The sequence below is a fragment of the Peromyscus californicus genome, unplaced genomic scaffold, assembly GCF_007827085.1.
Source record: "Peromyscus californicus insignis strain IS unplaced genomic scaffold, ASM782708v3 Scaffold_3__1_contigs__length_106647218, whole genome shotgun sequence".
Classification (NCBI taxonomy): Eukaryota; Metazoa; Chordata; class Mammalia; order Rodentia; family Cricetidae; genus Peromyscus; species Peromyscus californicus.
The window spans coordinates 1,204,934-1,226,573 of NW_026294551.1; the positions used below are offsets into that span (position 1 = coordinate 1,204,934).

Consider the following 21,640-nt stretch of genomic DNA (forward strand, 5'->3'; position numbering starts at 1 on the left):
GGTGCTGGGATTTGAACCCGGGTCCTCTGGAAGAACAGCCAGTGTTCTTAACCACTGAGCCATCTCTCCAGCCCCTCTTTCTCTTCTTATAAGGGATGCCTGTCCTATGGACTAGGGTCCCACTCTGATGACCTCATTTATCCGTTATTATCTCCTTAAAGCTTTAACTTCCCAATGCAACTGCTTTGGGAAATAGGAATTTAAAATATGGATCCTGGGGAACCCACTTCCATTCATAACACACAGGCTTTTACAGACCCTCACTTCACAGATAAGGGAACCAAGGCTTGGGGGACTCAGGTGCCACATGCTCTGACTCCCTTGTGGGTAGTCTAGCCCTACTTTGAGCACCCAGATTAGGTTGGATCCTTCCAGCCTTCTCTGGCCATTTTCATGTACATGGGGGGTGGGGGGCAATTCCCCGTCACTTTGGGAAGTTCCCAGGAATATGACTGGGTGAGGCAGAACTAAGGGTGTGAGTATATCTGTGAACACGTCTGGCTTGGGGCTGACTCTTGGGCCCCTCAGCTAGGGCAGAAAAGAACTGACAGCTGAGCATATGTCACATTCTAATAGCACAAAAGGCCCTTAGGGATCCAGGAGATCCAGATGTGGAGCCAGCAGCAGCAGGACAAAGGGTAGATATGCGGTCAGGAGGAAGGTTCAGGTCAAGCACCAAGTGTATGCTATCAGGAAGTGGGAACAGCAAGTCCAAGTGAAAGACTGACGGACGGGGTGGAGGAAGACGACTGAATGTAGCACCGGAAAGCAGGAATGACGCTAGACCTCTGGACGCTGCCCTCCTGGAGCAGGGGATTCCCAGACACTCCCCACCCCCTAGGGATTGTGCTGCTTCTGACCCAGGACCAGGCCACAGTTTACCTCTTTAGGAAAAAGAGATCAGAATACCATTCTTTTTATTATTTATGTGTTTGTGACTGTGTGAACATGCACGTCACAACATGTGGAGGTCAGAGGAAAACTCATGGGAACTGGTTCTCTCCTTCCACTACGTGGGATCCAGAGTGCAACTCTGGTCATCAGGCCTACCCACTGAGCCATCTCCTTGGCCCTCAGATAACCTGAGGATTTAAATGACCAGGTAAGACAAAGACAGAGGCCAGCCTGCAACAGAGGCGAGCCTGATGTGGGGCCCATACAAGCCCTTCCCGGTAACCAGCCTCTCTCCATCTAATTCTTCATAATCCAACGGGACAAGCTCCATGAAAGCTGGGGTCCTGGGGAAACGTTCACCCTTTGATGTCTGAGGTATCAGGGGAAACCCTGGGGAGGATTTCTTGTGGCCCTTCCTCACCCAGGACTCTGAAGTAGGACCAATCCTTCACTTAGCCCCCTCTGCCTGGTGACTGGCCCCAGGTGCAACCTCCCTCCAACCTTGCCATGTGCAGTCCAGTGCACCCTTGCCACAGTCCCATGTGCAGTCTGCATCAACGCAATGCAGGAAAGATCTGCGTCCCCGGAATAACTTTCCATGCCCGACTTGCAGGCTCTCCACCTAAGCTCCCAGTCACCCCGCCTGCTAGCACCTCCTGTGTAAGATGAAGTTAGTTCTTTGAGGCTACAAAATGGGCACCCTGGGGACCCTCAGGCCACGGGGGGGGGGGCACAGGGCACCACAGGTGTGGACCCTTGCTCACTGGCTTTTGCACTACCTGGGGAGTCCCACAGTTCACCAAACCCCATGCATCTCTTCTTTCAGTACCAGCGTGGACTGGGCAGAGGCCGGAACTCTGTGTTGGGGTTCCTGTTTCTGCCCGGAGGGACCGGGGCGCCACTCGGAGTGCACCGGGACCCAGGCCACGGACTCCAGTCGCTATGGTAACGAGGCCCGCGCTATAGGTGCGGCGGGCGAATGCTGGCGCTCGGGATCCAGGAGACCCCAGTACGGGCTCGCCGGGTTCTTGGTCGCGCGCCGGGAGACAAAGCGGATATCGCTGGGTCCTGCCGGGTGGCGCACGTGGTGAGTGGCATGGCCATCGCATCAGGTTACTGCTTCCATGTAGCTTTGACCCAGACTCCCCAAACGCCTGCCTCGTAAGTAGCCACAGGCGACCATCGAGAGGCTACGGGCGGCAGCAGCACTGGGTGCAGGCAGGGTTCACTCAAATCTGCACATAACCGCAGTGTTTTCACTGCTCTGCAGTCTGGAACAGCGCCTCAGTCCCTCCGGACTTCATGAGTCCGTTATTTTGTAGATTGCATCTCATCCTGGGTTGGCCCGGTATTTAACATGATTAAGTTACTCATTTTTAGCATTCTGCCCTCGTGCCTCTCAGAAGACAGTGGTGTCTGCCAAGTGGCTATCATAGAGTTGTGTTTTCTGCTGGCTTTCTGGCGCATGCCTTTAATGCTGGCATTTGGGAGGCAGAGGCAGGCCGAACTGAGTTCGAGGCCAGCCTGGTCTGCATAGTTCCAGGATAACCATGGCTAAGTAGAGACCCTGTCTCAAAAACCTAACTAAATAAGTAAAGTTATTTTATTATGTTCCTGTTGTAGATGATAATACCTTTTGGGGAGGTGCTTGACTGTGTGAAAGTCTTACTTCTAATCCATATTTTCAGTCAACAATTTTAGCATACGTCAGTGAAAACACCCTGATTTTTTTTTTCATTTAATTTCACATTCTATTCTTTTGTTTGTTTGGTTGGTTTTTGGTCTTTCAAGACAGGATTTCTCTGTGTATCCTTGGCTGTCCTGGAACCCACTCTGTAGACCAGGCTGGCCTTGAATTCAGAGATCCACTTGCCTCGGCCTCCTGGGTGCTGGATTTAAAGGAGTGCTCCACCACCACCACCCAGTCACATTTTATTTTTTCTATGTTGGGTGGAGAAAAGAAATCACAAGTTAGCTGAATCAAACCATTCAGACCTTTCAGACTCAACTGGGATCCAGTTTCCAACGGTCTTTATTTAGAATCTGGATCAGAGTAGGTTTCAACCACTGCTCTGGCAGCTGCAGTCCTGGGAGAGCCGGTTAAAGCAGGCACAGACTGTATTCTCCAGGGCTCCAGTCTGGATATAGGCCAGTCCTCCGTGAAGATAACAGGTGAAGGAGACTCAGAAACTCCAAGGGGTTGGGGATGGCACAGGCCTGGGACTGGTCATGAAGAGATGGAGATCATTGATGTCCCCATGGGTCAGACCTCAAAGGTCACTCTCCTTCCACCTATATCCTGGAATCCTTTATGAAACTCCTCCATGAGGACCAGGCAGGAATTGACTCCTTGGCTTCAGGAATAGTCCAATATAAGCTCATTGTCTTAGTCTTTGTTCTATTGCCGTGAAGAGACACCATGACCAAGGCAACTCTTAAAAAAGAAAGCATTTAACTGGGGGCTTGTTTAGTTTCAGAAGCTCAGTCCGTTATCATCATGGTGGCAAGCATGGCGCTGGAGCAGTAGCTGAGAGCTGCATCGTGATCCACAGACGGAGAGAGACAGAGCGAGAGAGACAGATACAAAGCAAGACAGTCTGGCATGGACTTTTGAAACCTCAAAGCCCACCCCCAGTGACACACTTCCTCCAACAAGTCTACACCTCCTGATCCTTCTAATCCTTTCAAACAGCTCCACCCCCTGGTGACCAAGCACTCAAATGCATGAGCCTGTGGAGGCCGTTCTTACTGAGACCACCACGCGCATGTAGCAGCTTCTGGAAATATTTTGCTTTTCTTGGCGATCCTTGACTTGCAAAGCCTGGTTTGTGCTGTTTTTCTTCTCACCCTAATATACTTTACCTTCAAGAATTTCCATCTCTGGAGAAGCTGCAGGTTTTCCAGTCATACCACCTCTTTAAAAAAAAAAAACCAGTTTTATTTTCATTTATTTATTTTATATCTTGGCTGCAGCCTCTCCTCCCTCCTCTTCTCCCAGCCCCTACCCCCATACACACCCTTATTCCTACCCACAGACAATACATAGCATGCCACACCCTCCATGCATACATCATGCCCTCCTCTCCACCACACATACAGCACAACACAAAAGCAAACCCCTGTGGTCCTCCTGCCCCTGTTACTGAGTTTTATGCCTGTGGTTGCTTACTGTTGATCTGAGTAGAGGTGAGGCAACCTACATCCTCTTCACTTGGGACTCTCTCTCAATGTGTTGGCTGTCATTTTGCACATTCTCTGTAAATATATACAGGACGAGTGAGTTGAGTGTATACTGGGGCAGTGTGGTTTTTTCTTTCTAAAGAAGACCCACTTGCAGGGAGTCAGACTGCTACTCTCTCTGGGGTGACAGTGATACACAAATACAACTGCTAGATGTCTCCATGTGCCCTGGGAAAACACTTTTGGAAGAGGGTGACATTCAGACATCATTGTCTCCAAAAGATGTCTTCAGACATCTGAAAGAGCCCTGTGCCTCTGCTTGCACACTTGGCTGTGGTGCCTAGGTGATAACACCCAGCATTGCTGGCCTTGTGTACTTCCCCGTTAGTGGCCTCAGATTGGCTGTATAAATAAAGCTAGAAGCCCCAAGCAAAATGGCTTTGTGTACAGAGAAGAACCCCTTTTCTGTTGAGTCCTGACAACCAGGCCCACTAGAACCAGTAACAGTCTGTAAAGTGCCTTGACAAGAAACAGGCTCTTTCAGTGTGCTTGTGGCCAGTGCAGTCCCTGCCCTGTAGGGCAGGTCCTCAGTTCCCCAGTCAGAGGCTTTTAAAGACTTACTAGCTATTTGAAAAAGTAGTTTTTTTTTGGTTTTTTTTTTTTTTTTTTTTTTTTTTTTTTTTTTTGGTTTGTCGAGACAGGGTTTCTCTGTGTAGCTTTGCGCCTCTCCTGGAACTCACTTGGTAGCCCAGACTGGCCTCAAACTCACAGAGATCCGCCTGGCTCTGCCTCCCGAGTGCTGGGATTAAAGGCGTGCGCCACCACCGCCCGGCTGAAAAAGTAGTTTTATAATGTTGGATCTAATGTTTTTAAAAATTAAGGCTTTATCCAGACATAGTGGCACGTACCTATTACCCTAGCTATTCAGGAGGCCGTAGCAGAGGATTGAGAGTTCAAGGCCAGCCTGGGCAACTTAGCAAGACTCCCTCTCAAAACCACTGGACTTGTATATTGTATTTGTTTTCTAATTTTTATTTTTATAACCTTTATTTCTGGTTTCTGTTATTTACAAAAATATCAGTCCATGATAGCTTGAAAGCAAAAGAAAAAAGGAACTTATCATGAGGTAAATCTTCCAGGAGACTGAGTCCTGGCTACAGGAAAGAATCAGGTACTGGCTTCAGTCCTCGCTTAGCTACTTAGCTGCCTCAGGTTTCTAACTCGCAAGTGGAGTAAGAGCTACACGAAGCTGATTGACGGCGCATAGCTCCTGGAGGTGTTCAAATCATGCTTCGCATCTCCCCTTCCTCCGCTTTCCCTGGATTTACAGCCCCTGGTTCTCCTGCTGTAGAGTGAGGCTCAGGAAGAAGCAGCCCATGTCGAGGGGCAGGTGAACCCCGGAGGTCTCAGGCTTGCTGCTGCCTCGCGACTCTGAACCTCCCTGACAGCAGAACCATGCTTACCATGGCTGGAGAACCCGAGGTGGGCACCAGGGAAGGAAGTTTAGAATCCCTAACGGTGTCTACGTGTTGCCTTCTCTTTGCTGCAGCCCACCATGCTGCCGCCGTGCTCAGAGCGGGAACTGAGTGAGCTCCTGGCTCGCAAGGAGGAGGAATGGCGGGCACTGCAGGCCCACCGTGCCCAGCTGCAGGAGGAGGCGCTGCGGACTGCTCAGAAACATCTGGAGGAGACACAAGGGAAGCTGCAGCGCCTGCAGGAGGACTTTGTTTACAATCTTCAGGTGCTGGAGGAGCGGGACCGGGAGCTGGAGCGCTACGATGTTGAGTTCACCCAGGCCCGCAGGCAGGAGGAGGCCCGGCAAGCGGAGGCCAGTGAGCTCAAGATAGAGGTGGCCAAGCTGAAACAGGCACTCTCCAGAGAGGCCAGGCGCGTGGAGGAGTTGCAGCATCAGCACCAGCTAATGTTGCAGGAGCATCACTTGGAGCTGGAGCGTGTCCACAGGTGAGCATCACAGATGTCGAGGTCCTGGAGCCTTCTCCCAACAGGCTGGGAGTCACACACTCTCCCTGTACCCTCACCCTGGCCTGTTCAGTAAAGTGAAATGTCCTTGGGATCCAGGAAGCAGTTTTCCAGGATTATGTGTGGAACAATAATAGTAAGACACTTTGAATATAATTTTTGAGCTACTACTGGGGAGGTTTTTAAAAATAGTTTACCACTACAGATTATTTTTTCTGGTGTCCAGTGAGTGAGTGATACACATGTTCCTCTAGACACTAGTGATAATATGATCTTTTCCTTAGATTTCAGCCTAAGATTTCTTTTTTAGACAAGGTCTCATTGTATAGCCCTGGCTGCCCAGGAACTCATGGTGTAGACCAGGCTGGCCACACACTCACGGAGATCTACCTGCCTCTGCCTCTGAGTGCTGGGACTAAAGGCGTGGGTCACTGCCCCAGCATGTCAGATGCTATCTGCTAACATTCTTAGCTTTAGAGTTTGGTGGAAGCTACTGGTCTGCTAAGTTTTAGCAATACATTCCACAAGTTTCACCTGACATTCACAGAGGTGTTGTGTCAGACATGGAGGTCTGTCGTAAGTCTTCTGAAGCACCTGTGATCCACAGTCAGGAAGTGCTGCCCAGCCCCTGGAGGATGTCACAGATGTCTGCTTTGTATCTGTTTGTGGCTCTTTTGCCTTTTTCTCCAAACTGAGACCTTTCAGTCATGTGCAGATCGACACCTGTCTGCTCTCCCTCCTGTCCTGAAACCCCAAGGGCATAGGAAGTATCAGTATCATAGTAGTAACCCCACAAATTCTCAGGGCTCCATTTGTTTATTTTTAATTTTTAGTTTATTTTTCTCTGTGTTCAGTCATGTAATGTCTAATGTCTTGTATCAAGTTCACCAATTCCTTCCTTTGTCAAATTATTGAGACATCGTGCCCAGAATTTGAGCCTTTTGTTTAGGTTATTGTACTTCTTAAATCTTTTGTTGTTGTTGTTTTGAGATAGGGCCTCACTATGTAGACCAGGTTGGCCTTGACCTCACAAAGATCTGCCTGCCTCTGCCTCCCAAGTGCTAGGATCCTGATTAAAGACAATACGGGTGATGACCTGGGTAGTAATTGTAGTTTGTAGTTTTCAAGTTTCCATTTGATTATTTGTTGTATCTCTTTGCTGAGATTTTTCTATTTCTATTTGTTTTTCTAAATGTTGGCATCATTTGATGATGAACTCTCTCCCCTGTCCCCCAGGGTCTCACTATGTAGCCCTGGCTGTCCTGGAATTCACTAGGTAGACCTGGTTGGCCTTGAACTCAGAGATCTGCTTGATGCTTTCTCCTGAGTGCTGGGATTAAAGGTGTGCATCACTGTGCCTGGCCCTTTCCTGGTTCTTGTTAGTCCATCAGTTTGGGGTTCTTTGTTGTGTTTTCTCCTGTTGGTCACTCCGTTTAGGGGTGGCAGGCAGGTTCAGGTCAAGCAGAAGTTCTGCTTCTTGGAGGCCTGTTATAAGCACCCCTGCAAAAGCCATGTACCAACTCCATGTGTGAGGAGCACCTTGCAGTGTATACATTCGGTGCATACATAGGAACATTCAGAATGGCTCTCTGAATACAGTGTCTCATTGCCACAGTGACAAGAAGAGTGAAATAGACCGCCAGCAGGAACAGTATGAGGATCTGAAGTGGAAGCTGGAGAGAAAACTGAGGGAGCTTGATGGTGAACTTGCTCTTCAAAGACAGGTAGAGCATCATTGGGGGTTGGTTCTTCCTTAGGGCATTCCTTGCCAACTAGTTTGAAATCTGGATGATGAGGGGTTCATTGAGTATATTATTCCAGAAGAAGTGGAATCACTGGACTGATTTCCACTCTGGGAGTCTATTGGATACTGTGAGATGTGTCTAAATCTTCCCTGGAAGTCACTGCCAGTGTGCTCTTCTCCCAGGTACCAATCAGAAGTTTCCAGGGAAATGGAGATACATAAACATGCAGAAGCACATCTATTTATTTATTTATTTATTTATTTAATTTTATTTATTTTTTGGTTTTTCGAGATAGGGTTTCTCTGTGTAGCTTTGGTGCCTGTCCTGGAACTCACTCTGTAGACCAGGCTGGCCTCAAACTCACAAAGATCCACTTGGCTCTGCCTCCTGAGTGCTGGGATTAAAGGTGTGTGCCACCACTGTCCTGCCAGAAGCACATTTATTATGTGAATTGACCTTTGAGGTCTTGGAGGCCACCCCACAATCTACTGTGTAGACTGGAGAACCTGGAACTTGTTTATGTCTGAACCCAAAGGCCAAAGAAACTGTAGCCCCACTTGAAAGGGCAGGAGAAGATGAAATCAGGACTCAAGCAGAAAGGAAAGAGCATCCCTGTTCTCTTGTGTCTGCATCAGATTGGCTGACACCATCCACACTGGGGAGACTGAGTCTTCTTTACTCAGTCCTCTGATTCACATGTTCACCTTGTTTGGAAAATTGCTCATAGACATATCCAGAAATAATTTTTTAATTTAAATTTATTTATTTTTATTTTTATATCATTGGTGTTTTGCCTGCAATTATGTCTGTATGCAAGAATGAAATTCCCTGGAACAGGAATTACAAATAGCTGTGAGTTGTCATGTGGGTGCTGGGATTTGAACCCAGGGCCTCTGGAAGAGCAGCCAGTGCTCTTAACTGCTGAGCTATCTCTCCAGTCCCCCAGAAATAATTGTTTACTAACTAGCTGGGAAGTCTTTAGGCCAGTAAAGTTGACCCATAAAGCTAACCATCACAAATCTACCCCTTGTTAACCTAGTCCCATTACACATCTCCCCACCACTATAAAGCACATTTCACCTACAAGTAAAGACATTAGGAAGGTTGTCCTTCCACTAAACGTGAGACAAAGTTCTGACTATAACAACAAATGTACTATTCTTCTCAAGTATGGAAGGAAACAAATGTTATTTGTTTCAAGATAAGGCCTTATAGTCGGGTGGGAGGCAGATCTCTGTGAGTCTGAAGCCAGACTGGTCTGGTCTATAGAGTGAATTCTAGAACAGCCAGGGCTACACAGAGAAACCCTGTCTCAAGAAAAAAAAGAAGAAGAAGAAGAAGAAGAAGAAGAAGAAGAAGAAGAAGAAGAAGAAGAAGAAGAAGAAGAAGAAAAAGAAGAAGAAGAAGAAGAAGAAGAAGAAGAAGAAGAAGAAGAAGAAGAAGAAGAAGAAGAAAGAAAAAAGACAAAAGCCTTGGTCTACAGCCCACTCTTACCTCAAATTTGCAATTCTAATTCTGCCACAACCTTCCAAGTGCCTGCACCACCTTGTCCAGATAAAATTTTAATTAAAGCTCATTCTTCTGCTATCCACACTGTTAGTACTTTAATCTAGATGTGGTAATACACAGTCAGTCAATATTGTTACATGACAAAGGAACAGAAGAAAGAAAAAAAGATGCTTACGTCATGTATATATGTCTGTATGTGCACACATGTTCTGTCTGTCTGTTTGTCTTGTTTTGAGACAGGGTTTCTCTGTGTAGCCCTGACTGTCTTGGAACTGGCTTTGAAGACCAGGCTGGCCTTGAGCCCACAGAGATCTGCTGCCTCTGCCTTCTAAGTGCTGGGATTAAAGGTGTGTGCTACCATGCCAGGCTACACACACATATTCTTAACAAAATAGGAAAGGATTAGTTGGGCTTGGTGGTGCACATGTTTAATACCATTCAAGAAGATCGCAAGTTTAAGATCCTCTGGGCTACGTTGAAAACTTATCTGAAAAAAAAAAGTGTGCAAGTCTGGGCTAGAAGTGTGTGTTGGTCTGGTGGGAGAGATCGTGTCTTTTTGAGGGAGAAGTTGTGGAGTCTTTAACTGAAGTGCTAGAAGAGATGGCTTCAAGCTTGATGGTAGTAGCAACAACCTCTTCTCAGCTGGGAGCAGAACCATTTTCAGAGGTCGTGGAAGAGGAGCTTGGACAGGGGATGGCTCTAGAGGCTATAACGAAGGCTAAGACCAAAGACCTCCAGAATGTATACAGCGTATATTTTTATTTAAAGTGTGTTACATTGATTTGTTTGTGTGTATGGGGGGGTGGGATACACATGCTGTAGCATGCTAGTGACTGTCAGAGGACAGCCTATGGGAATCCATTCTCACCTTTTACCATTTAGGGTCTCAGGGGATTGAACTCAGGCCATTAGGCTTGGTGACAGTGTCATCCATAGCCAGAGCATGTGTTGTTATTTGAAAGGTTCCTGCATTCCTGTGCAGATGAGTTTATAAATGTACCATAGAAGAAAATAAGGTGCTTTCTCTTTTTTCTTTTTTAAATTTTGTGTGTATAGGTGTTTTGGAGTATATGTTTACACACCACTTGCGTGCCCACAGAGGCCAGGAGAGGGCATCAGGCCTTCAACTGTCATGGTAGATGGTTGTGAGCCACCATGTGGATGCAGGTAGTCAAACCTGGGTCCTCTAGAAGAGTTACCTGCTGCTAAAGTTTTCCTGTGTCCCAGCCGGCCAGCGATCTGGACAAATCTTTCCTACTCGCGTCCCCCAAGTAAACACATAGAGGCTTATATTAGTTAAAACTGTTTGGCCATTAGCTCAGGCCTACCACTGACTAGCTCTTACATTTAAACTCAGCCCATTTCTGTTAATCTATATGTTGCCACATTTCCTGTGGCTTTCCCTGTGTGTCATTACATGCTGCTCCCTGGATGTCGGGCTGGCATTTTCCGACTCACCCTTCCTTTTCCTCTTCCCAGAATTCCCCTTGTCTGCTTATCCCACCTATACTTCCTGCCTGGCTACTGGTCAATCAGCGTTTTATTAAACCAGTGTACAAAAGCATTATTCCACAGCAGTAACCAATGCTCTTAACCACGGAGCCTTCTCTGAGGCCCAAGTTGCCTTATCTCAACACTTCTATTTATTTAGAAAACATAGGACAAATTGGAAAAATGGATGAAACATTTGAAAAACTCAATTTTTTTTCAGTTAAATTGTTAGAAAACTTAAAGATAGCTTACTTTTAAAGAATGACAGGAGTTTTATATAGACCCCTAAAAGTTGCTGCCACTGCAGAGATTTCTGTCTCATCCTCAGGTAAGAAAGGCCCTGCTAGAGGCAGTGTCAGGTGAAGTCCAAGAAGAGGAAGAGGAGGTAAAAGTGGTGGCTTTGGAGGGAGCGGAGGAAGTAGTGACTTCTAAGGAAGGGGACGTTAGAAGTGACAGCTGACAGACTTCTGCTTTAGCTGTGTGACGTGCTTCCTCCATGATTAGGAATCTGTGTCTTGAGCAACATTCTGACGGTGAACCTGAAATACGGTCAGTCTCATGCAAAAACAAGTGTATAGCCGGGCGGCGGTGGCCCACACCTTTGGTCCCAGCACTCGGGAGCAGAGGCAGGTGGATCTCTGTGAGTTCGAGGCCAGCCTGGTCTACAAAGTGAGTTCCAGGACAGCCAGGGATACACAGTGAGACTTTGTCTTGAAAAACAAAAATCAAAAAACAAAACAGAACAAGTGGAAAACAAAAGCAGATTTTGCTCTGGAAGAGCCTCAGCAAACATTTTTGTTTATTTGGTTGGTTTTTGTTTTTGTTTTTTGTTTTTGTTTCATTTTGTTTTGGTTTTTGGTTTTTTCGAGACAGGGTTTCTCAGTTCCGTTCTGGCTATCTGAGAACTCACTTTGTAGATCAGGCTGGCCTCGAATTTACAGAGATCTGCCTGCTTCTGCCTCCTGAGTGCTGGGATTAAAGGTGTGCACCACAACCTCCTGGCTGAATTGGCTCATACAGAGCCTGACAATCTGTGAGTGCTTAGTAAATGGACATGTGTTTTCACTGGAAATATATTTGAATTTTTAAAATAAAAGTTCTCATTTCTTATTTTTTAAAAAAGGAAACTAATACTTAATATTCTACCATGTCTGGCTCCACTGGCCAGAATCACAGAATATGGTAATACTAAGGGATGTCCCCAAGGATCTTCTTAACCTCCACTGTGGCATAATCGTCCAGTATTCCCTGGTAGTCTGGGTCATTCACCTCAGTCAACACCATAGCTCCTTTCTTCACCTGTTGTTCTGGGGGCTTGAGGGCCCCAAATGATAGACAGTGTCTAAACTGGTCCAGTGGAACCATTGTAGTGTTCCTGATAGAAGAATTTCCCTCTCTGAAATCAAGACTTCTAACAGCAGAGGAGAGCATCCTGGGAACAGAAGGCAATTTTTTTGCTAGAGGTGATAGTGAGTAATGCCATTCTTAATTCTATATCTCAATTCCTGGACCCATAACTTGTTGCCATGGGAGAAACTACCACTTATTAAAGTGATTCAGAGCATATTCAGCCTTCTAGGCAACCTTGTTTCAGCCCAGAAACTTAATGTCACCTAGCTGGTACTGTAAATTAATTTTCAAAAGACCATTTCACTGCTCATTCAAGCCAACTGCTCATGATGATGAGACCATGGTAAGACCCATTAATCTTACAATCATGACCCCACTGAGCACTTCTTTGGTTGTGAGTGAGTCCTTGGTCAGAAGCAATGCTCCTTGGAATACCATTCCTGTGGATAAGGCATTCTGTGGTCTATAAATTGTAGTATTGATAGAAGCATTATATGCAAGGAAAGCAAATCCATACTCAGAATACGTATCTGTTCTAATAAGGATACTGCCCCTTCCTTGATGGCGGTGAATCAGTGTAATCAGTGCCACAAGGTCTCAGGCTGGTCATCCAAGGAATGGTACCATAGTGTAGCTCAGTGTTGGTTTTGCTGCTGGCAGATTGGGCACTCAGCAGTAGCCACAGCCAAGTCAGCCTTCTAAGTTAGAAGTCTATATTGCTGAGGCTATGCATAACCTCCATCCCTGCCACCATGGCCATGTTGTTCATGAATCCATTGGGCAATTATAGGGGTACCTGAAGAAAGAGAATGAGAAGAAAGAGATTGAGGTTGTTTACTGTCTACAGAACAGGTCATATCTACCTGCTGAAATCCTCTGCTGAGGTCAACTTTTTTTTTTCTATTATCAGCTTGATACAGTACAAATTCTTATCCTAATAGTGAAATGTTTCACTGAGGCTTGCCCAGTGATTGAGTAAAACCAAAGTTATTATAAGCCACAGTCATCCTAGGGTCCCCCCCCCTGCTATGTAGCCTGGTTCTGTGGGTTGCAGTCTGATTGTTCTTTGCTTTTTTTTTTCATTTTAATTAATTAATTTTTTATAGATTTATTTATTATGTATACAGCATTCTGTCTGCATGTATGTCTGCAGGCCAGAAGAGGGCGCCAGATCTCATCACAGATGGTTGTGAGCCACCATGTGGTTGCTGGGAATTGAACTCAGGACCTCTGGAAGAACAGCCAGTGCTCTTAACCATTGAGCCATCTCTCCAGCCCCCACAGTATAAATTCTTATCCTAATAATGAAATGTTTCATTGAGGCTTGCCAAGTAATTGAGTAAAACGAAAATTTATTATAAGCCACAGTTATCCTAGGGTCCCCCTGCTGTATAGTCTCCCTGGTTCTGTGGGTTACAGTCTGATTGTTCTTTGCTTTATATCTAGAATCTGCTTATGAGTGAGTCCACACCATGTTTGTCCTTCTGGGTTTGGGTTACCTCCCTCAGGATGATATTTTCTAGTTCCATCCATTTGCCTGCAAATTTCATGCTGTCATTGTTTTCTCTGCTGAGTAGTACTCCATTGTGTAAATGTACCACATTTTCTTAATCCATTCTTCAGTTGACGGGTATCTAGGTTGTTTCCAGGTTCTATTATGAATAGTGCTGCTATGAACATAGTTGAGCATGTATCTTTGTGGTATGATTGAGCATTCCTTGGGTATATGCCCAAGAGTGGTATGGCAGGGTCTTGAGGTAGATCCATTCCCAATTTTCTGAGAAACTGCCATACTGATTTCCACAGTGGTTGTACAAGTTTGCACTCCCACCAACAGTGGAGGAGTGTTCCCTTTGCTCCTCATCCTCTCCAACATAGACTGTCATTAGTGTTTTTGATCACAGCCATTCTGACAGGTGTAAGGTGGTATCTCAGAATCATTTTGATTTGCATTTCTCTGATGACTAAGGATGTTGAGCATTTCTTTACATGTCTTTCAGCCATTTAAGATTCTTCTTTTGAGAATTCTCTATTTAGCTCTTTAGCCCATTTTTTAATTGGATTGTTCAGTATTTTGATGTCTAGTTTCTTGACTTCTTTATATACTTTGGAGATCAGTCCTCTGTCAGATGTGGGGTTGGTGAAGGTCTTTTCCCATTCTGTAGGCTGTCTTTTTGTCTTATTGACCGTGTCTTTTGCCCTACAAAAGCTTTTCAGTTTCAAGAGGTCCCATTTATTAATTGTTGTGCTCAGTGTCTGTGCTGCTGGTGTTATATTTAGGAAGTGATCTCCTGTGCCAATGCGTTCAAGAGTACTTCCTACTTTCTCTTCTATTAAGTTTAGTGTAACTGGATTTGTGTTGAGGTCTTTGATCCACTTGGACTTGAGTTTTGTGCCTGGTGACAGATATGGATCTATTTGTAATCTTTTACATATTGACATCCAGTTATGCCAGCACCATTTGTTGAAGATACTTTCTTTTTTCCATTGTATAATTTTGGCTTCTTTATCAAATATCAGGTGTTCATATGTGTGTGGATTAATGTCAGGGTCTTCAATTCGATTCCATTGATCTGTATGTCAGTTTTTATACCAGTACCAAGCTGTTTTTATTACTATAGCTCTATAGTAGAGCTTGAGGTCAAGGATGGTGTTGCCTCCAGACGTTGCTTTATTATACAGGATTCTTTTGGCTATCCTGGGTCTTTCGTTTTTCCCTATGAAGTTGCGTATTGTTCTTTCCAAGTCTGTGAAGAATTGTATTGGGATTTTGATGGGGATTGCATTGAATCTGTAGATTGCTTTTGGTAAGATTGCCATTTTTACTATGTTAATCCTACCTATCCATGAGCATGGGAGATCCTTCCATTTTCTGACATCTTCTTCAATTTCTTTCTTTAGAGACTTAAAGTTTTTATCAAACAGGTCCTTCACTTGTTTAGTTAGTGTTATCCCAAGGTATTTTATATTATTTGTGGCTATTGTAAAGGGTGTTGTTTCTCTGATTTCTTTCTCAGATCGTTTATCATTTGTATATAGGAGGGCTACTGATTTTTTTTTTTTTGAGTTGATCTTGTATCCTGCCACTTTACTGAAGGAGTTTATCAGCTGTAGGAGTCATTTTTGGGGTCACTTATGTATACTGTCATATCATCTGCAAATAGTGAAAGTTTGACTTCTTTCCAATTTGCATCCCTTTGATCTCCTTTTGTTGTCTTATTGCTGTAGCTAGAACTTCAAGTACTATATTGAATAAATATGGAGAGAGTGGACAGCCCTGTCTTGTTCCTGATTTTAGTGGAATCACTTTGAGTTTCTTTCCGTTTAATTTGATGGTGGTTGTTGGCTTGCTGTAAATTGCCTTTATTATGTTTAGGAATGTTCTTTGTATTCCTGATCTCTCTAAGACCTTTATCATGAAGGGGTGTTGGATTTTGTCAAAGGCTTTTTCAGCATCTAATGAAGTGATCATGTGGTTTTTTTCTTTCAGTTTGTTTATATGGTGTATTGTAGCTAGAGTTTTCCTGCCTTGCCCACAGTCAGGACAAATCTTTGTCACCCTGCAGTCCCACAGTCGCTCAGACCCAACCAAGTAAACACAGAGACTTATATTGGTTACAAACTGTATGGCCGTGGCAGGCTTCTTGCTAACTGTTCTTACAGCTTAAATTAATCCATTTCCATAAATCTATACCTTGCCACATGGCTCGTGGCTTACTGGCATCTTCACATGCGGCTTGTCATGGTGGCAGCTGGCAGTGTCTCTCCCACCCAGCTTCCTGTTCTCTCAATTCTCCTCTCTGTTAGTCCCGCCTATACTTCCTGCCTGGCCACTGGCCAATCAGTGATTTATTTATTGACCAATCAGCAACACATTTAACATACAGACCATCCCACAGCAGTGTATTACATTGACAGATTTTCGTATGTTGAACCATCATCCCTGGAATGAAACCTACTTGGTCATGGAGGATAATTTTTTTGTTGTGTTCTTGGATCAATGTTCATGGGGGAGATTGGTCTCTAATTCTTTTTCTTTGTTGCATCTTTGTGTGGTTTGGGTATCAGGGTAATTGTAGCCTTAAAAAGAGTTTGGTAATGTTCCTTCTGTTTCTGTTGTGTGGAACAATTTGAAGAGTATTGGAATTAGTTCTTCTTTGAAAATCTGGTAGAATTCTGTACTGAAACCATCTGGTCCTGGGATTTTTTTGGTTGGGAGACTTTTAATGACTGTTTCTATTTCTTTAGGGGTTATTGGTCTATTTAAATAGTTTATCTGGTCTTGATTTAACTTTGGTGTGTGGTATCTATCCAGAAAAATTGTCATTTCTTCCAGATTTTCCAATTTTGTGGAGTACAGGTTTTTGAAGTATGATGAGGTCAACTTTTGTTGAGTGTTTATTTACATGCGACATAAAGATTTTCACACCCTTTGCCCATTTGAAGAGATCTGCCCACATACTTCCTTAGTTGTCTTTCTCACCATTATTCTAATCATAGTCCTTCCAAGGAGGCAACCATCCAGACAAACCGTTGGCTACAGCACATAAATCAGTATATAATTGCATATTTGCCCTTTTTTGTTTCTTCCAAACAAAATGTACAATTGGGTTCACTGCCCAAAGGAAGGACTGCTGTCCTCAGGGATGTTTAGGGAGAGCCTGCGTGTTGCAGCTATGCACCCTCAGGTGGTTCCTGAAAATCACTTTGGAACCAAGTCTTATCTTCCTCTGTGATCTGCTTGTTTACATGGCAGAGAGAAGGCGCAGTAGCAGGAATGAGGGCAGGAGCCCTTGTAACTTACTATGATCTTGGGTCTATTTAAGTCCAGTCCTGTAGATACTAGTTTTCCTTGATGGTGTATTGCAGCAAATGCCAAACTATAGCTTCGTGGGTCAGATGATGAACCAGCTGGAGTCACATGGTAAATTGGGGCCTTATGGCCAAGTGTTCGGTTTATACCAAGATCCAGTGGCTGACCAAGAGTTTTCTCACAAAAAGGAAATGGGAGCCGGCTTAGTGGTACATATCTTTAATCCCAGCACTTGAGCACTTGGAAGGCAGAGGCAGACAGACCTCTCTGAGTTTGAGACCAGCCTGCCTGGTCTACATAGTGAGTGAGACCCTGTCTGGAAAACAAACAAACAAAACAACCAGCCAAACAAAAACTAAACCAAATAAACAGAAAAAGAGCAGGTTTTGTCTTCTTCTTTTTTTTTTTTTTTTTTGTAGACAGTGCTGGGGATAAAATCCAGGCCTTGCACATACTACGCAATTGAACTGCATCCCTGGCCTAAAGACACACGAGTTGTCTGTGGATGGAGTTGAAGCTTCACTCCAAAATCTAAAAGGCTCCAAGCAGCACCTGTATGTCAGGTCCATGGGGTCACCTCCAGTCCATGGGGTCACCTCAGGATCTGGTGGATTATATGGCCCAAGGGACGGAACAGGAGGCACAGCAGCCTTGCCCTCTTGGAGAGCCTCCTCGTGTTTTAGGTCCCATTCAAAACTGGCAGCTGCAGGTGTGGTGGCGCACACCTTTAATCCCAGGATTCAGGAGGCAGAGGCAGGAGGACCTCTGTGAGTTCCAAGCCAGCCAGGACTACACAGTGGACCCTATCTCAAAAACAAACAACAAGAAAACAACAACAAAAATGAAGAGGGAGAAGAAAGGGGAAACACCTGGAAGCCTTTTTGAAGGTAGTAGTTATGTTCCCCTACTTACACTTCCACCATGCAGTGTAAGTTACTCAGGAGTTTACTCATGACACCAAGTGAGGAATGTGTTGCCTCCAGAGTCTGAAGGGGCCGCCAGGGCTCCTGCTCCTGTCTTGGCTGTGACAGGTTCAGAGCCGCAACTTGAATTTCAGAGTTTTTGTCAGATTCTGCTTCCCAACCTCTGACATTCAAAATGTTGCCAATGGATTTAGTTGCTGTCCCTGATTCATTGAGTCTATTACAGTGTCGTCGTGGACATGACGGCTCACCTTGGTGATTGACCTGAAGTACCTGAATAGAGGGAACCCTCACTGAGAATTGCTTTCATCACATTGGTCTCTGCCCAGGCATGTGCTAAAACATCACACCTCCGACGTCGTGGACATGACGGCTCACCTTGGTGATTGACCTGAAGTACCTGAGCAGAGGGAACCCTCACTGAGAATTGCTTTCATCACATTGGTCTGCCCAGGCATGTGCTAAAACATCACACCTCCGAAACAAGTGACAGAGTGTCACTGTGTAGTCCTCGGACTCCCTGAAATCATCTTGCTCTGCCATGCAAAGGCAGGGATTGCAGTCATGTGACCTCACACCTGATCCTCTTTTGTTTTCAGTTGGGATCTCACTATGTAGCCCAAGCTGACCTGGAACTTGCTCTGGCCTCAAACTCACAGAGATCATCCTGCTTCTGTCTCCTGAGCGTGGGATCAGTGGTGTGCACCACTACATCCGGCCTTTCCTCAGCATCTTAAAAGCCATTCACTTTTATTTCTTTTCTCCTCATTGTGCTTAAAGAGCTGACAAGAAGCATCTTAAGGGAGGGAGACTCATTCTGGCTGCCAGTCTGCCATGGCAGGGAAAGCATGGCTTCCGACAGCAGCGAGGCAGCAGGAGCATTCAGCACCTGGTTATACTCTACCAGCATTCCAGAAGCAGGCCAGGTCGGAAGTGGGTCTGTACTGTAACTGTCAAGGTGAAACTTTGGCATGGTACGACTCCAATTCTGGATGCTTCGGGAGGGTAGGCAGAGATGTGCCCAGTGTGTGCTGGCTGTTCCAGCCCAAAGCAGCCTTCTGTGGCCTGGAGCAGTTTTGGCATTGGGGGTAGTTGTGAGGAAAGGGTTTCTTTTCTTTTCTTTTTTCTTTTTTTTTTTTTGGTTTTTCGAGACACAGTGTCGCTGTGTAACAGCTCTAGCTGTCCTGGAACTAGCTCAGGCTGGCCTCGAGCTCACAGAGATCCACCTGCCTCTGCCTCCTGAGTGCTGAGATTAAAGGCATGAGCCACCACCGACTGAGGAGAGAGTTTGTTTTCTTTCTTTTTTTTTTAATGGTACTCAAGATAATTTGTTTAATTAATATTGTAGTGATACATAACATATACATAATATAATATAACATTACACATTGTTATAGTAAATACAGCTTATTATCTTTTTTTGGAATTATTATTTTTTTAATTTTTTTTATTTTTTATTATTTATTTATATTTATTTATTATTATTATTTTTAATGCTGAATGCTGTTTATTGAAGGAGGGAAGAGGTCTTAAATACAGGCTTACAGCACAATGGGAGAACCCCAGAGGGCAGAAGTTCGCTACCGATGTTGTACAATCTTGCATCTAAGCTGTTAATGCCCATTATGCAGGATACACAGACAAGGAACTTCCCTTAAGCATTCAGGAGGGTGGAACCCGGCAGGGAATTAGCATAGGAAGGATATCAAGGTCAAGGTCAGCAAGCAAGGCAACAGTTACCCAAAATGGGGGCCAGGGCCCTACAGGTCCCCCTTTTACTAAAAAATGAGCTTCTGACTTAGGTTGTGTGGGAAGTCAGCAGGTCACCTTACCCATCATGGAGATGCCAGCCCAGGCCACACAGGCGCTCTGTCTTAGGTTGGTGAGCGCCCCCAGGCATTACCCATCTCTGAATACTCATTATCATACAGGCTCAATCGTGTGTGAGCTGCAGAGTTAACTGCTGCCAAAGATCTCAAAGTGGCACTGGGCTTGCAATCTGTGTGTTCGACACAGAAAAGACCAACAGAGGTCCTATCCCACCCATAGCCAGTAGGCTAAAGGCAACTGAGCCATTCCCTTCCTTAACGAGCCTTACTGCAAATTAGAGTCCTTGTAAGATGGTATCCCAAAAGCAAATGGAACTTGAGTTTATAAATTTATAGTTTTCAAAGCCAATCGAAATGTATATAACTATTGAATTAAATTTATCATGCCCAATAGAATGAAAGATTAATTAACTGTGGTAGCTACTTTTGCTGCCAGGGTCTCCACTGTGCTAGCTGTAGTAAGCAATTATGAAATGGTAATCCCAGAAACAATAGCAGCGGTGGCTGCCTCTGCTATAACAGCAACAACGGCAGCAGCAATGTCAAATTCTCTTCTGGAGCGTGTGGGCATCCACTGACATGGATACAACTCCAGGAACACGAACTGCCAAGGCCCATTTTTCTTGATCCCAGCATGACTTAGGCTGGCAGCTCTTCTGGAGAATCCAAAAGCATGGCTACAGTTCCTAGGCTTATGTTAATGCTTGCCAAAGCTGGCTATATTGGGCTCTCAATCCCCATTGGCATCGGAAGTGGAGAGTTTTTCATTAAGGCCCAATAGGTCTCTGTCATGTTGGGTTTCAGCAGCAGCCACAGGGCGAACACAGCGCTCAGGAATCCAAAGAGGAACCTCATTGTCCTGAGGAAAGACATAAACAGAACCCTGGGCCCACACCAACACCAAATCGGGTCTCCTTCAAATGCTAGTAGAAAGATCCTTCCATCGTTCCAGAGGGTGATTTGCAACAAGAGACCTCCAGTGCTTATCTGCAGTGGATACTCCAGCAGAAACCACCAAAAAAATTTAAAATATATAAAACAAGGGAAAGAATAGAATGTGGAGAGGAATGATGAGTCCCCAGTTCCCCCCCCCCCTTTTTTTTTTACTCCAGCAAAATATGTTTGTTTGGCTCCTTTTTAAACAGTTCAACTTTTTCTTTTTCTTTTTTTTTTGTTTTTTTTCATTTTTCACTTTTTCAAATTAATCAATTTATCCACCTTTCTTTTATCAGCTTGATACAGTATGTATTCCCATCTTAATTGTGAAATGTTTCATTGAGGCTTGCTCAGTAATTGAGTAAAACCAAAACTTATTATAAGCCACAGTCGTCCTAGGGGAGGATAGGGTTTCTTAAACATGGTCCTGCTCCTCAAGCACCTGTCTTTCTGTTTTGGCCAGAGTCTCACATGTTGGTCAGCCTTGTAAGTAGAACTGATTCAGTGAAATAATGATTTTTTTCTTATAAAGTGAAGTAAACTGATGGCTACTAACTGGTCTGTCTAATTTTATCACACACTGTGGACCAAAGAAAACCCTTTTTCTCGTTGGTTAGTCACAGGGTCACAGACATTGGAGGAAATTTACTCATTCATTTCAGAAATGTTTCTGAATGCATACTGCATGCTGGTAGCTCTCTAGGTTCTAGATTGGGCATAAATACCTGTCATACCTAGATGTGCCTGCCCTCACAGAGCAAAGAACATCTTGGAGCAATTAACTACCTGAATAAGGTCCAGGGCCCTAGCCTTCTCAAGATGGACGTGTTGAGACAGGAGGGTAGGGAGTGGGGTGTGGTTGGATTCACCTTTCAAGTAGAGAGTGGTCAAGAAGGGCCATTAGACATTGATGGGGTGGTGCAGAAGAGGGTTCAGCAGGAGGAAGACAAGTACCTACCTGTGTGCTCAGGGATACCTAGATGCTAGAGT

The 21,640-nt window shown here is 44.8% G+C and overlaps 1 protein-coding gene across 10 annotated transcripts in view; it reads left to right on the forward strand.

Moving 5' to 3' along the window:
- The first annotated feature begins 1,796 nt into the window (after window positions 1-1,796).
- Ccdc57 (coiled-coil domain containing 57) overlaps window positions 1,797-21,640 on the forward strand; it is a 112,044-nt gene continuing 92,200 nt past the window's right edge. For 7 of the 10 annotated variants that reach the window (XR_008222149.1, XR_008222148.1, XR_008222150.1 and 4 more), the window contains exons 1-3: window positions 1,797-1,981; window positions 5,624-6,036; window positions 7,670-7,778. Coding sequence is in view for 7 of the 10 variants with exons in the window: in XM_052755919.1 (XP_052611879.1) it covers window positions 1,874-1,981; window positions 5,624-6,036; window positions 7,670-7,778 (630 nt within the window). In the remaining 3 variants the exon portion in view is untranslated. Of the gene's footprint in view, window positions 1,982-3,365; window positions 3,719-5,623; window positions 6,037-7,669; window positions 7,779-21,640 lie in introns of all 10 variants that reach the window. The other 3 variants (XM_052755916.1, XM_052755915.1, XM_052755917.1) reach the window with 3 other exon arrangements.